Source organism: Cupressus sempervirens, chromosome 5, assembly GCF_028749045.1.
Source record: "Cupressus sempervirens isolate cs-2001-9-10 chromosome 5, ASM2874904v1, whole genome shotgun sequence".
NCBI classification, from domain to species: domain Eukaryota; kingdom Viridiplantae; phylum Streptophyta; class Pinopsida; order Cupressales; family Cupressaceae; genus Cupressus; species Cupressus sempervirens.
In genome coordinates this window covers 717,968,360-717,982,878 of record NC_143122.1, presented here as the reverse complement: position 1 = coordinate 717,982,878, position 14,519 = coordinate 717,968,360, and the positions used below count along the sequence as shown (strand labels likewise).

The following is a 14,519-nucleotide window of genomic DNA, read 5'->3' as shown; positions in this document are numbered from 1 at the left end:
CTCCTCTATGTAAGGGTGATATGCCACCTCATGGCCTCAAAGTAAGACATATGCAATGTTGATTATATTTAAAGGGAATGCCCTTGAAAGCCCTCCTGAGGAGGCCTATATTGGAGGTTTAATTTTTTCTCACTTGATATCCTCCTCATGTATAAGGACCTTGGTCCTAGACTACACCAAAGGTTTTCTTCCTCATTCTTCTTCCCCTAGTGTCCACACATTGAATGAAAATAATTGTTAAAAAAAAAAAAAAAAAAATTAACAATAAAATAATGGCTTGTTATTTAGTGACCTAGAAAAACATTCATGCTCGTCAAATCTAGAATGTTATTAATGACATTTAAAAATTAATCTCATGTCATTGAAAGATGAGATATTGATACTTGCATGAAAGCACTAGAGGTGGAAGTTGATACAGACAGATGTTGGAGGTGGATGAATGTCCATTGAGTGGCATGTACATGTATCCAGATGCATCCAAACGCATATGGGTGCTTGTGGAAGCGTCCAATTGGCACCCATGGGACATTTGGCAACCTTCCCTGCACATCCACAAGCTGATGCCCAAAAAAAGTTTTTAAAATGCCTTTTCACATTTAAAAATATTAAAGACATGTGCTTATTTGCACATTTTAACATATATTTTTTGTGCCTAACCCTAAACGACCCTAATAGAGGCCTTTCAACCATTCAATCTCCATTTTTTTGCAACTAGATTTACTCTTCTCATTTGGCTTCCATTTTGACATTTATCAATGGAGCAACCAAACTTTGGAATGTAGCCTGTGAGTGTGCAAACTTGGATGAAATATTTGGTGATCTTAATAGGATGATATATAATGGTGATGATAGGTCCATGACACATGGTGCATCTAGCACAAGTGGAACCATTCTTGGTTCAAATGATATTTGACCTTGTAGCAGTTGGAGATGAGGAGGATCCATATTTTCTTAAGAGTCCTTATGAATCTAATTAGTGAACATTGATTTATGAACTATCTTTTTGAATTTGTAGTTTGAAGTCTAGAACTTGAGTAAATTTCAATGTGAATATTTGTGCCTATGAAATTTTAATTTGAAGTTTGAACTATTCAATTAACATATGAAATATCTTGAATCTTGAATCTTGAATACAATCAAATGATGTATGTTTGTATATTCCTAAGTGTTTGCAAACACATTTGAATACGCTTCTGAATTGGCCACTTAGCATGAAAGCATCGAATTTTATTTGAGAAAAGCAAAAATTATTCATGAATTTAGTAAATAGAAGAAATTAATTCAAGTCCAAGGATTCATAAATTTGGTAGATGGGAGATTTCATTTGAGCCTAGATGGTACTTTAGGATAGTTAATTATACCATTTATCATAATAATAATGCTAGCAACACTTGTGAAGACAATTTGAATTTCTTCAATTATTAGTCCCTATCATAAGGAAAGAGACTACAATTCTCAATAGCATATTGAGCATTTGTTTAGTTTATGGACACTCTACAATGTACAAAAATATCATAAAAAACAATAGTTTTGAACACATTTTAAAATTACACTGATGTCAAAATTCTAAATCTCCTTTTTTATATTGGTTCCTAACATTTTTCCTGGTAGTCTTCTACTTTTTCATCTCAATATTATGAAAAATTAAATAAATGTGACAATTAGCGTTTTATCACATAACAAAATTATTTTTACAATGCAATGTGCATTACAAGTGGTAGCTACGTGTTTTTGCACGCTTTAGAGATTTTCCACCAATTTTATGATGGCTTCCATATGTTGCACATGCATTCTTCTCAAACTATTGGTGGCACTTCTAGAACAACTCACATGTCTTGTATTCCCTTCTACATTTTGCAATACATTCTAATTTTCATATCCTTTTTTAATATATCTGGGTATCAACTTTGTAGTGGAGAATTCAAGAAAAGAATTGATTTTGGTCATTTATAGGTCTTAAAGTGAAGGGCAAAGGGCTTGCAGATATTTTCAGTTAAATTGACAACCAACTTTCACCGACCTTTTAAACATCTAATAGGTGCACAACCACAAGATTTAGTTTCTTTGAAGGTGGGGTAAAAGCATAGTCTTGCTTTAATTTTGGCAAATCTATTTTTTATTTGTTAATTTGAGGCAAATGAGGTAAGGTTTGATGTCTTGGTCAAGTTTCTGCAATTATTTATCCACTTCTTGTTTTTTTTTTGTTTAAGGTATTGACAAGTTGGTCATCTTTTGGCCCAAGTGCAGCAATAATGATATCTCCTTTCTACATTTGTGTTTGTATTGCAGTAATAGTAATCCAAATGAGAGCTTCCTACACTTATTACAATATCATTATGAGAGATTTGATGATGCTTGAGAATTAGGTGTTGTTATTCATCTCGCAAAAGCTATCGGGGATATAGTTAGGCACTGAGGAAAAAGCAAAAGAAGGGCTCTACAACCTAGTAGTTGTTGCCTATGAGCATTGTCATCATTTACGTTCAAGATGCTAGATAGTTTTAGGTTGTGTATAAAAGAAATGGGTCATTTGTTAGAGGTGCTCTATTATGCCACTGTCCTTATAGCCACTATAGACCATAATGATACTTAGGGCGATGAGATTGAAAAGGAAGGATTGTCAGATGTAACCTTTGTTAGAAAGAGTAAAATATATTTATAATCCTTCAAATATTCTCCAAGTTAAGCGGCCCTATTCGACGTCTCATTGAACTATGTCAGCATGTACTCCAAGGGAGGATCATACAATTTGTTTTGAAGCTTCTGATGTAGCTTCTTCTACTCTAGAAAATCTGTCGCTTCTAAGTGCTTTGAAGGGGCCCTTAACTCTTATCTTTGGATCCATCAAAGATGAGAAAGTTAGGGAAGGAGAAAAGAAGGTAGAGGGAGAAGGAGAAGGGGGAGATTAAATAGTGGGCACTCCCTCTACGAGGGATGAGCTCAAGGTTCCCTCTATGGCTGACATACATTCAACAAGGGTGAAATTCCATGCTACAGATGAAGACCTCACATCAATACATTTCGACACAAAGATGACCACTCTTTATCTTCCCAAAGAGGGGCTGGATAACAATTCAAAAGTGATAATTAGAAATCTAGTGGCTTTCAAAGCTTCGATGATGCCTGGTGCATTGATCTTCACTTGGTGTACTCATTTTAAGTACTCATTAAGGTAGCATCTTTTAAATTTTAGGAATAGTGCTCTAGTTTTCTACTGTGGTACCTAATTCGAGTAAAAAATCATATGCCACTATTTAGCCTGACTGCTAATTATTGTTTTATTTTCAAAGTATGCCATGATTGTAATCTTTTTAGTTTTATTTTTAAAATTGAGCACTCACTAATGATTAGTTATGGTCTTGTGTTTTAAATAGAATAGGATAGTAGACTTTTAACATCCATGTGGTCAATTAAGAACATAACACTTTAATGATCATTAATTGTGTTTTTTCTATTGTATATTTTGTTAAAGTTGTGACTATTTGTATATATTACATACAACAACTACCTATAACCAAGCTATAGTGGAGCTAGGTAAAAAAAGTGGGAAATTGCTAACTCATTCCCAGAGAAATATGGCCTTTCTTTTGGATTTATGTCACTATAGTTGTGTAAGTTTGAGCTCAATGACTTAGTTGTTAGTTGAATATTTGCACTTATGATGCCTACTTTCTAAGTTTAATTATTTATTTTTTCAACTCATATGAAGTTGTGATTATTATCTTGTTTCAATTTCCTTTTATACCAATGATGCTAGAATTTCTCAATTTCATATGAAGTGTATTATGTTATTTAAACATTTATGAACAAAACATGATGTATATCTAGTTGAGGTGATGAAGGGATTGCCTGAATTCAGCAACAATGTTATTTTTGAGTTATTATTCTTTTTTCTTTTGCTTTTAATCAATTTTTTATTTTGTTTTTGTTTTCCCCCTAGGCATATGCTCTAGGATTCATTAACTTGCTTGAGTTTTTCTATTTTAGCAAGAAGATTATGAAGTATTATTATTTTTTTATCTAAATTCATGTGAGGCAAGGTTTGAGTTTACTGACAATTGACAAATGAAATAGAGTTTAATGTCTTGATTCACTTTTTAAACAAATGCAATGACAATTGACAAATGAAATAGAGTTTAATGTCTTGATTCACTTTTTAAACAAATGCAATAAGTTTAAGTATTGTGGTCAAGTTTTTGAGCAAATGAGGCTTCATGTCTTTGGTTCAATAAAAATGTATTCCTAAATAACAATTGCCATTGCTTTATGGGCTATTTAAGGAGATGAGATAAACTTCAATATCTAAATAATTTATTTTTTATTAGATTTCATGAAAGTCTGAGACCAACCAACAAAAATATATTGTTCTTAGATCAAGATTGTTACAGTTACACAGTTACATCATGCTAAATCTAAACGAGAATAACATATTTGCTTCTCCTTCAGGTTCATGTAGTAGGCATTAGTGGAAAATCTCTTCATTATATAAGTAAATATCATTAGCACAAGACAAGGACTCAAGCTCTTACAAAGCTCTTATGTTAGAAATAGTTTAAATTAGTAGTCTTGAAGTGTCCCTTGAAATTTTTGGTACCTCGATTACCAAAATGCTGAAATATATATGCAGTGAAAATAGAGAAACTAGAAAAATAATTTGAATTGCCAAATCCGTGGCAAGAAGAAATATTTTGAAAAAATGATTAACAATACGACAGATCCTGAACTGCTTATGTCAGCGACAATCCTGCAAGTGTCACAACTTGTTTTTCTACAACCCGAAAAAATTGGAAAGTTGATTGCCATGTGAATTTTGTAAGGCAAACGGATTTATGCATAACTTTATTAGTTAGAAATAAACCATTACTTCAATGAGGAAATGGTTTTCTTCCATGTCAAAAATGGGGTCAGTCACACAATTGTGGAGAATGGGAATTAAATATGATATACCTAAATCTTGGAAGAACACCCACGGGTGTTGGATGCTGGAAAGAAGACTGGTTCTTGGAAAACGAATGGAGGAAGAGATTTATGTTTTCTTACCGGACTTAAATCATTAAATTCTCAAACCTCGCACGGTATGCAATTAAGAAACTTGGCATGGAGTCCATTAAGAACAAACTAGTTCGGAGCTGAAGAAATCAAGTTGGGGAGAAATAACCATAAGGGGTGATCTATTTTGTTTCTTGATCTTGGAAGCTGGAAACAACGGGAAGAGCGGAATGCCTGTAACAAATCCTCGGAAGGCAATGACATCGAGCCACAAATCTAGGCGCCCTTCCTTATTAAATTGCTTTGGAAACATTGATCAGTTAGGATTGAAAGCGGTCTCGTTGTTCTCATTGATTTCAAAACAAAAGACTTTCCTTCTTAGAGTTACAGTTAAAGTTACATCCGTGGGCTTATTTGTTAGTGGTATTGAAGATATCTCATTATACTTTTCTTATGCCCATCTATATTATATATCCTAGAATTGATTTCTGAAATATGAGATCATTGTCTCTGCGAAAGCCAACCGCACACCCTTGAACTTAGTCATCGAATATATGTATATTGATCAAATGTTAAAGTCCATTTCACTTCTGAATCCCTCAGTCCTGTCGCCTATGCGAAAGGCATTGATATCGTAATTGTATGGTCTTCTTCTTAAACCGTTGGAATCAAACAATCTAAATGCTATCGTATGTGAACAGAAATATTGTGCCCAATTTTGGTATTGTATTCCTGTCACATTTCATGATTAGACTATTTAGACATATGTAAAAAGTAGTATGTTTCATGACTACATCAGATCTATCCAGTCCTCTTGTTCCGAGTTGTTAGGCTTCTTGTGTCAAGGTCGAGGCATTCTTCATGTCAGGTAAGGACCCCAAGGGAGCTCAACACTCCATGGTTGGTGTGCTAAAAGTGCCTAGGTCAACTCCCGTCGCAGACAGTGGATAGACGATATTTGATGGTTCTGGAGACTGGGACTTGCAGCTGGACACATGTTCGAAGCAACTTGTTTTAAAAACTCTTCAAGTGATGTAATGTATAAAATCATGTCATTGATGTAATTAGTCATTTGATGCATCCATTAGTACATTGTACAACCAAACATACGGTTTTTATTGTTATGTCATCTATGTATGATGTGTAGGTCAACATCATTGAATTGACATCCTAATTGCTTAATATCTTTGATTTTGATTAAAAACGTAGATAGCTAATTGATAATCTTGATTATGGTTTAATTACTTCAATGGTTGAATAGTCAACTAGGGTTTTCTTATTTTGAATTCCGCATATCTCACACATTTGGTGATGTGGCATTGCTTAGTAGGACATGGTTCTTACAACAATCATCAAACAAGCAATGTACACTCCATTGCTTACACCCAATCAATGCTTACGCCTCAAGAGCTGCTCTTGAGTGGACTACATTTTAGGTTTATCAATTATCATGTACTGCCATGATTGCGTTCTCGTGGTGAATGGAAGATTCTCTGGTCTAAAGAATTCTTCGTAACTTGAACAATAAAAATGCAAGATTCTCTGGATCTATTTTGGTTTGCCATTATTAGTAAAAACTAAAACAGAAAATGTCTATCACTTTCCATCTCTAAAGATACGAGCAATCAAATATAAGTGATCAGATTATACTATATTTTCTCAGAACACTAAATTCAAAACATCAATGCATACGAGATAGAAGCTTGCTCTTTAGAAAATATGCATCTTCTCAACTATACAGAAGAAGATTCATTTGAGGTGTATTTCAAGTTCTAATCATTAGAACATATTGATGATCCTTTCCAGATTGCTGCAATTTCTATTTAAAAACAATGAAATAAAGCAATAAGTTTTTTTGTAAAGTTCCAACATGGTCAACAAGTACAAGGCGCTGTAGAGAAAAAATCCATTAACCAACTGTTATAGTCCTTGAATTCCTCTCGTTCCTACAAAAGGGCCAGAACGGATATAGCCTCCTTTCATATAAATACGTGTGGAATGAAATGCTGATCCCATGTGTTCTCATCAAGGAATAGACTCGAGTATCCATGACAATCTATTATAATCAGCCAAATCATGTTACTTTTCAATCTCATACTGTCCATGAAAAACTGCAATGCAGCTTTTTCATTGAATTGTAAATGTACCACAAAAAAATTCTTAATAACAGGACAAAATTAATCTAAGGAGAGACAATAACTCTAAAATATAAAACTTCAAACAGTAAGCACCTTTTGTCAGCTGAATTCAAAACTGAGTCTCTGTCAATCGACACATCCATCTAAAGGGAAACAGTATGACTTTGCTGCAACATGGTAAAAGCTGTTCAGAAATACATGTTCAACACCACTGTTACACCATCTAATCATGTTGCAATGCTTAGTAAAATTAACTAGGTTTAGACTTAACAGTCTCTTGCATTTCCAATGCTTATGCTTTGTCAACTTCGTACCGAAATACTCCTTAAAAGAAGGATCTTTTATAGTAGCATAATGAGAAAACAGTCCACATATTGAGTTAGACACAATGGACCCAAAGTGATACAGAAGATCCTATAGTTCCTATACATTTAAATTTTAAATATGACCCCTTAAAAGATGTTTGGCAACAGAAATATCCATGACCCTAAAATACATACCAGTTCACTTTCAATACTGACATCAAACTATTCGTAATGCTGAAGAAAAATGAATGGAATGTGCTAAACATTCAAAGGCATCAAACAACATTGCCTGTGATTACCAAAAACAATGCCAACATCTGCTAAACATGCAGAGCCTCAAACAACATTGTCTATACCAATGACAGGAACCATCCCAACATAAATCAACTTGTGCTTTAAAATTTGAGTCCCCAAATAGATGTTTAAGTATCATGTTTCCTTAACATTATTAGTAAGTTCCGGAATAAGAAACTTTCAGTGTCACAGAAGCAGGAAAACATAAAAAGGTAAAACAGTAGCTATCCTAACATAGTTCCCATTATTTATTCTGCAAAATAATACATTAGGGAATCTGAATATTCACATTGCTCGTATCAGTACACAAATTTGTAGGAAGACAATGTAAAAGCCAGCATATCCACAAGGAAATGAATAAAGCAACTATTTACATTTTTTATGATGTTAAATTCAAAGTCCAAAAGCACAAGCCAATCAAATAACCTTTTCAAGATTTCATTGAACTGTTAATTTTATTTATGTTCAAGATGGCATGATAGGTGATGTAGAAGTATACATTTGATTATTCCCATTTACTAGCAGTGTCCTAAATCGTCACCCCATTTGCCACTGCATACAAAGAAATTTTGTTAGAGAGTCATTTACCATCTAGATTTTAAAACTACGCTAGTTCTCAATTTGTATTAGAAATATTACGAAAGCTCCAAATGAGCATTTGAAAATAAAGACACAATTGCTTCAAAGTTAAAACATTAGTGTAACCAATACCTTGAGAACTGGTTCGCCTGTATTAGAAGTTGCCGACTGTTTTGCTTGCATTGCTATCTGTGCTCGGGCAGCCCTTCCTGCAGCCGACTTCTCAAATTGCTCTTGCCTATATCAAATACAACACCTTATCAGTAATATACAGGAGCAAAAGTGGTTTGAGTTTAATTTTCATACTTACTACTTCTCGTCTTTTCAAATCTATAAATAATTAGGAAGATTCTTAATAATAGACATAATTTTTTTAAAATCACAAATTTAGCAATCTAGTTTTTCTAGGTAGATAATTTCCAAAGAGAAGCACTTTGCAGTGGACTCTGGATTAAATAATATTTCTTCTCAAATATTCAGTTGTAGTCATGCATCTATTCTTTTCCAGTTAGACTGAATGAGATGCTTGTTAATTGCTACGGTTGCTATTGCACCAAAAGATCGATCTATCAATGCTCAATACAACCACTAGACTTATAGAAGACACAGGAGGTTGCTAAACAATGCTGCAAATCCAGCGAAGGATTCTGGCGCACTACCAACAATCCCCCTTCTAAAGTCACTCACCACAACCTGCAGGGATTTGAACTTGTGACCAAATTCTGGTACCACTTGTTAACTGCTAGGGTTGCCCTTGGACCAAAAGATTGACACGTCAATGCTCAATACAACCACTAGACTTCTAGAAGACACAAGAGGCTGTTAAACCATATCGTGAATCCAGTGAGGGACACTGTCCCACTGCCAACAATGCTTGCCTACCCTAAAACATTACTCATTTTAAATCCTTCAGTTACAGATACTCAGAATATCCCCTTCTTCCACCCAGTTACAGCCACTATTAAAGCTTAAAACTTAAAAGCCACTACAGTTTCTGATAATAGCAAATCAACACTTTAACCTGCTACAAGACACAAGGAGTGGGGACTCGAGAGGATTGCCAGATCTACTGTCATTGACATTAAAAGACCCCTACAATAAACAACCATACAAGTTTTTTTAAGTTTTTTTTTCTACATCCAACAAGTCCATGGCATTACTATTAGGAGTACCACGATGTCTTTGGCTGCGATTCTGACCAAGGTTTATGCCACTGTGATGCTGCCAAGGATTATTTCCCAAGGCTCTAGATGTAAACTTTACCATTCTCAAATCTAAAGATGAGCCAACTTGCTCTCTTTACAGTCTTCTTTAATAGTTTGAAAATCCTCAGTTATTGTTTTTCTAATTCAGTTGGTCTTGCGTACCAAATGCCACATTATAAACTATAAAAAACACTGCTGTTTATTGCTTGACTCCCAATGTTGACAGATTACTTTCTTGAAAAATATTTGCATTGTCAGGCATGGCATACGATGCCTCCTGTATTTGGAATGCTGTCAATTTCTACTGGACTTCTAATTTCATGGAAGTGGTTACTTGTCTTAGATTTGGGTTATCAAACATCACAATTGCTTCTCTCATTCTTGTGGAGATTTTTTATTTTAGCTGAAGATTCAGTTAGTAGCTCCAATAATGTACCCCTCGGCTATATGTATTGCACCACAGTTGAACATTCTTAGCCACTTGCAAAAATTAACATCAAAAGTAAATCAAAGTGAAAAAATTTCCACAATTCATGTCATATAGATAATGCAGTTTCTGGAGTTGATTGTGTGAAATTCTTTTGCATCAACATTTTGAATCACACTCTGATCCATATCAAAAGTAAAATCAAATTTCAAGGTGCTCTTGCTGACTGCCATTCACATCTAATGTTCATCATCTCTGTTTCTGGTCCATTTGGACACTGCTAAATGATCCCATTTGTTTGTTTTTGGACCCTGCTAAATGATCCCATTTGTTTGTTTTGTCTCATTCAAGCAACACCCACAATATCTTGAGATGAAACTCAAGAAGAGCGTGGGACCAACAGCACTTTGTAAAACTTAATGAGAGGCAGGAAACACATGAATAGATAACCCAATAAATCCTATTTTTTGTTTTTGCCTTGGCTTTCCACTAACACTTAATAGTTCAGACCTACAAGAACAAGAATTTTAAATTTTCTCCAACACTTGCTAGATTAAACCCATTAGAACCCACGTTTAGATGTCTTCCATTTCCCTCAATAGAAGAGGATCACAGCAGGCATATCAAAAAATCAATTGGAACTGGACACTGGAACCTATTAATGAAATTTGCACCATGATTCAAATGGGTTATATTCATTAGCTTCATAAATATGCGAATAAAATATACTTTTATTTATAGTACAAACCTCCAGCCAATGTATGTGAAATTAAAAAGTGCTGATGCAGCAACCTTGGAATACATTGCAGAGCTCTGCATTTAGTGTAACTAAAGGGTGCTGAAGAATGCTAAAAGACTACAGAGATAGACCACGAAATACTCACAATATGAAAAGGAGTAAAGCTCAAAAGCTTCTCATACAATTTCGTTTGAAGCTGCCATAACGAGAAGGCCTTATTCAATTACTATGAAGAACAACAAAAGAGGATTGCAGTATTCTTTTTTTTCGGTTTGAAACATGCTAAGGGCATATTTTTATACTCTGCTCTTATTTTTAGGTGGACTGATATATTATAATTTAAAAACAAAGATATATTCTTCAACATCTTATTTAATCTGTAACTACTTCTAAATTGTAATTTTAGTCACCATATTAACACTTTGTAGGTAAATTGTGTTCAATTTTGTTTTAAAGAATAAAGATAATTATTTGGTTTGTTGTAAGGCACCGGTTTTGACGCATCCAAGGGAACAAGAAACTAGCTGTTTTACCTGCCTTCTGTTTATAGCCAAGGTCTATCTTAACCAGGTCCATTAGCCAAATTATTCTAAATATCAGCAGGTCCTATGTGAGAAGATTTTTTTGATATTATGCTCTCTTAATGCTTTTTCTTCTCTAGCTCACTATCTTGATTGTGATCATATAATATTATCCAAAATGTTGATTCAAAAAGATATACACAGTTAAAAATCTAAAAACATTCAAGCACAATTTGTGGCCTATTTATTATTACATCATATATTTGGAACAATATTTTTAGGTTTTTGTAATAACTGGTTAATATTACATTGATTTGTTTCTGTATTCTATTGTATTAAGATCGATGGTAAAAAAAAGTATAAATTATAACTATTTATTGTTTATAGTGATAGTTTTCTTAATTTGGATAAAATGCTGAAATTATTGAAATCTGAAGTTGGGTTACTGAGGACTCGTCTGTTGTTGGTAAGAGAAAGTGGATCTATGTTACGACATGGACATATTGCTAATGGATTTAATTTTTTATTCTGGATTCAAGAGGACCAATATAATTCAACGGCAGACAGCAGGCTTACAAATCATTAGGGTAATTGGAATCCCACAATTGACTTTAATTCCCAATTGCTAGAACACAGAGGATATGGACCTAACAAGGGAGTCTCACACGGTAGGATTAGGAAATTGAAGGAAGAGAGGCAACAGATAAATTTCCTGAAATTGTACAATAATGGCTAAAACGGTACATTTGCGAAATGCCCAACCCAGTTTCAAGCCGCTCCGATAGTACGATAGCCCAACGTAGAGGGCGCCCAAAATCCTCACAAGAAATTGCTAACAGTAAAGCGAGCGACTGGGCCTGATTATGCCCCAGGTTAAGTTTGAAAAAAAATCAAAAAAGCACCTGAATAATATATTCTTCCAAAAAGTTTGTAAAGATGCCTTTCTCTTCGGTCAGATGCATCTAAAAAAAATGTTTTTAAAAAATTTACTTCTACCTCTAGAAATTTCATAGCTAGGCAGGGTATTGAACTCTAGAGGCTTTTGCCGATAATTGGTGAATTGCAATCATAATTTCGGACATTCTACGTTTAGTATACATACATCAGAGCTCATCCTGAAAACCAGATTGCATGAATTGATTTTTTTAAAATATTGTAGCGGATAAAATTTAGAGGGTACCGTTGTTGGGCGGCCTTTGCAGCATTTTGTCGGACTTCTTCAGAATGAAGCTTATCCCTTTCAATTTCTTCCGGACTCTGCCCACCAAAACATGATGCACAACAGCCCATGACGACGCAGGTTCGAATCCTGCTGGGTGGGATACGGAAAATTAATCCGGTTTAAAGGCGTCGAGGAAACGATTGGGATTCTCCTTTGACGGATCGGATTCTGCAACAGCGGAGATGTAAAGATTGGTAGATTTTGAATGTCAAGTAAAATCTAGCTGGCATTATATAATAAATTAGTTTCACAGGCTAATACGTGTTGAATCCGTGTGTCCAAACTTCCGAGGTTTTGTTATTTCCTAGTGCCTTTCACATCTTTAGACTGCGATGATGTATGGATCGAAAGGAAGCCCGTGGCTAAACAGCCACGAAAATGCACTTTCTTTATATTGTTTTTTCTAACTTTTTAAAAAATCAACCAAGTCCTCTCCTTCGTATGGAAGTGCATTTTCGTGGCTGTATTTATCTTTTTGTCCATCATGTGTGGCATATTCTAATTAACTTACCAAAAAGCGTACATAGGAGCCAACATTTCTTGGAGGGCTATAATTCTTATTGCTTAGTTGAGAACCAACTCTCACCAACTTCGTTGTGAGACTGGGCGTTGGAAGAGGCCAAAGGAGGCTTGGGAAGAGAGAATTTGCAGATTTTGCAATTCTGGGAAAGTGGACACTGAACAGTACTTTATTTTAGAATGTGAGGCCTACAAGGATAGCAGAGATAAATTTGTGAATATTATATGTGACAGTTATTGGCATAACCTATTCAACGAAGAGTACATTGAGCAATTGGGTGGACTCATCATCATCCTACACAAGAAGCGAACAATTCTACTTAAGTCTGCTTGAGTTGTCTTGCTGTCCCATAGGCTATTTTTAGCCTTGCGGACGTTAAAATTTTATCTATCTATCTATCCAAGATCGATCGCTATAGATTAAACTGTACCTTGGCGTGCAATGAATACATGAAGAGGTTTGGAAGCTTGATTATGTTGAAAGTTGTTATATTAGTTATATAAATTTGTTGACTAGTTGTAGGTCGTTTATTTTTGTTTGTGCAATAAAGGTTGAATAAGATTTTGTGAGTAATAAAGTGGGCTTGGGTTGCTTTTAATAGGTTTCTGCTTTGGCTTTATTTTTGGATTTAAGAAGTGAGATGAGAGGATATCATCTATGGGGAATTAGACAAGTCCTAACTTTCATATGTACCCAAGTTAGAGGGTACTTTGTATTGGGCTAGGGAGAGAGAGACGAGGAAACTAAGTTGGCTAGATGTAGACGAAATCAATATAGAAAGAAATGGAGAGAGATGGTGGGAGAGGAGGGGGAGAGGAGAGAGAGAGAGAGGTGGTTGTAGAGGGTCTGTATTACAAAAATCTAAAAGATCAAATATTACAATTTTGATAATAATAGTATTGCATCAAGTTAAGCTTGCATACCCATTACGCAATTATAAATCCTTGGTAATTCATAGAAAATTGAAAACTAATTTCAATCTAGTCCATGCCTAGTGGACTTGTTGTTGCCTAATAGACTATAATAGGGGCTTCAACCTATTACGAGATCACGTCGTCTATTTGAGTTAATCATTTCATTAGGTCTTTCTATTATCAACTTCTTCCCACCCCCACCTTAATCACTTGACCCTTTTGATGTGTTTTTTTTGTACTTGAATCTTAAGACCCTTTAAGACCTTAAGAATACATCTCAGCAGTCTTCAAGAGTCCCATGAGATCATAAGGGGTCGTATAACCCATTAATGTGCCCTAAGAAGCCTTAATAACCCTTAGGATCCCTTACCATACATTAATGTAAGGGGTTCCTAATGTATGGTAAGGGGTTCTAAGGGGTTATAAAAGATGCCTTAACAACCCTTTTACAAACCATAATATGTATGTTAAGGGTTCCTCATACCCCTTACCATATATTTGCCTGTAGTAAGGGGTCTCAGGACACAATGTTTCCTAAGACCCCTTATGACCCATTTGAACCCTTTTGGATCCCTAAGAATAAATATTAGGGGTCCTAGAGGATCCTAAGGGGTCTTAAGGGGTCCTCAGACACATTAATATGTCCTAGCCCCTTATCGCCCATTA

The 14,519-nt window shown here is 34.8% G+C and overlaps 1 protein-coding gene across 3 annotated transcripts; it reads right to left on the bottom strand.

The window, feature by feature from the left end:
• Nucleotides 1-6,698: 6,698 nt before the first annotated feature.
• On the bottom strand, nucleotides 6,699-12,692 carry LOC149558000 (uncharacterized). Of its 3 annotated transcripts, none has more exons than XR_016364963.1 (5): nucleotides 12,378-12,692; nucleotides 8,438-8,543; nucleotides 8,226-8,278; nucleotides 7,221-7,311; nucleotides 6,699-7,045 (listed from the first exon to the last, which is right to left on the bottom strand). XR_016364963.1 is itself a non-coding variant. In XM_089832445.1 (4 exons), the coding sequence occupies exons 1-3, from the start codon at nucleotides 12,485-12,487 to the stop codon at nucleotides 8,264-8,266; spliced, it is 231 nt and encodes a 76-aa protein (XP_089688571.1). In that variant the 5' UTR covers nucleotides 12,488-12,692; the 3' UTR covers nucleotides 6,699-7,045; nucleotides 8,226-8,263. The 3 variants fall into 3 exon arrangements, 1 of the variants encoding a protein (XP_089688571.1); XR_016364964.1 differs by having other exon boundaries at nucleotides 7,221-7,294; XM_089832445.1 differs by lacking the exon at nucleotides 7,221-7,311.
• Nucleotides 12,693-14,519: the final 1,827 nt, after the last annotated feature.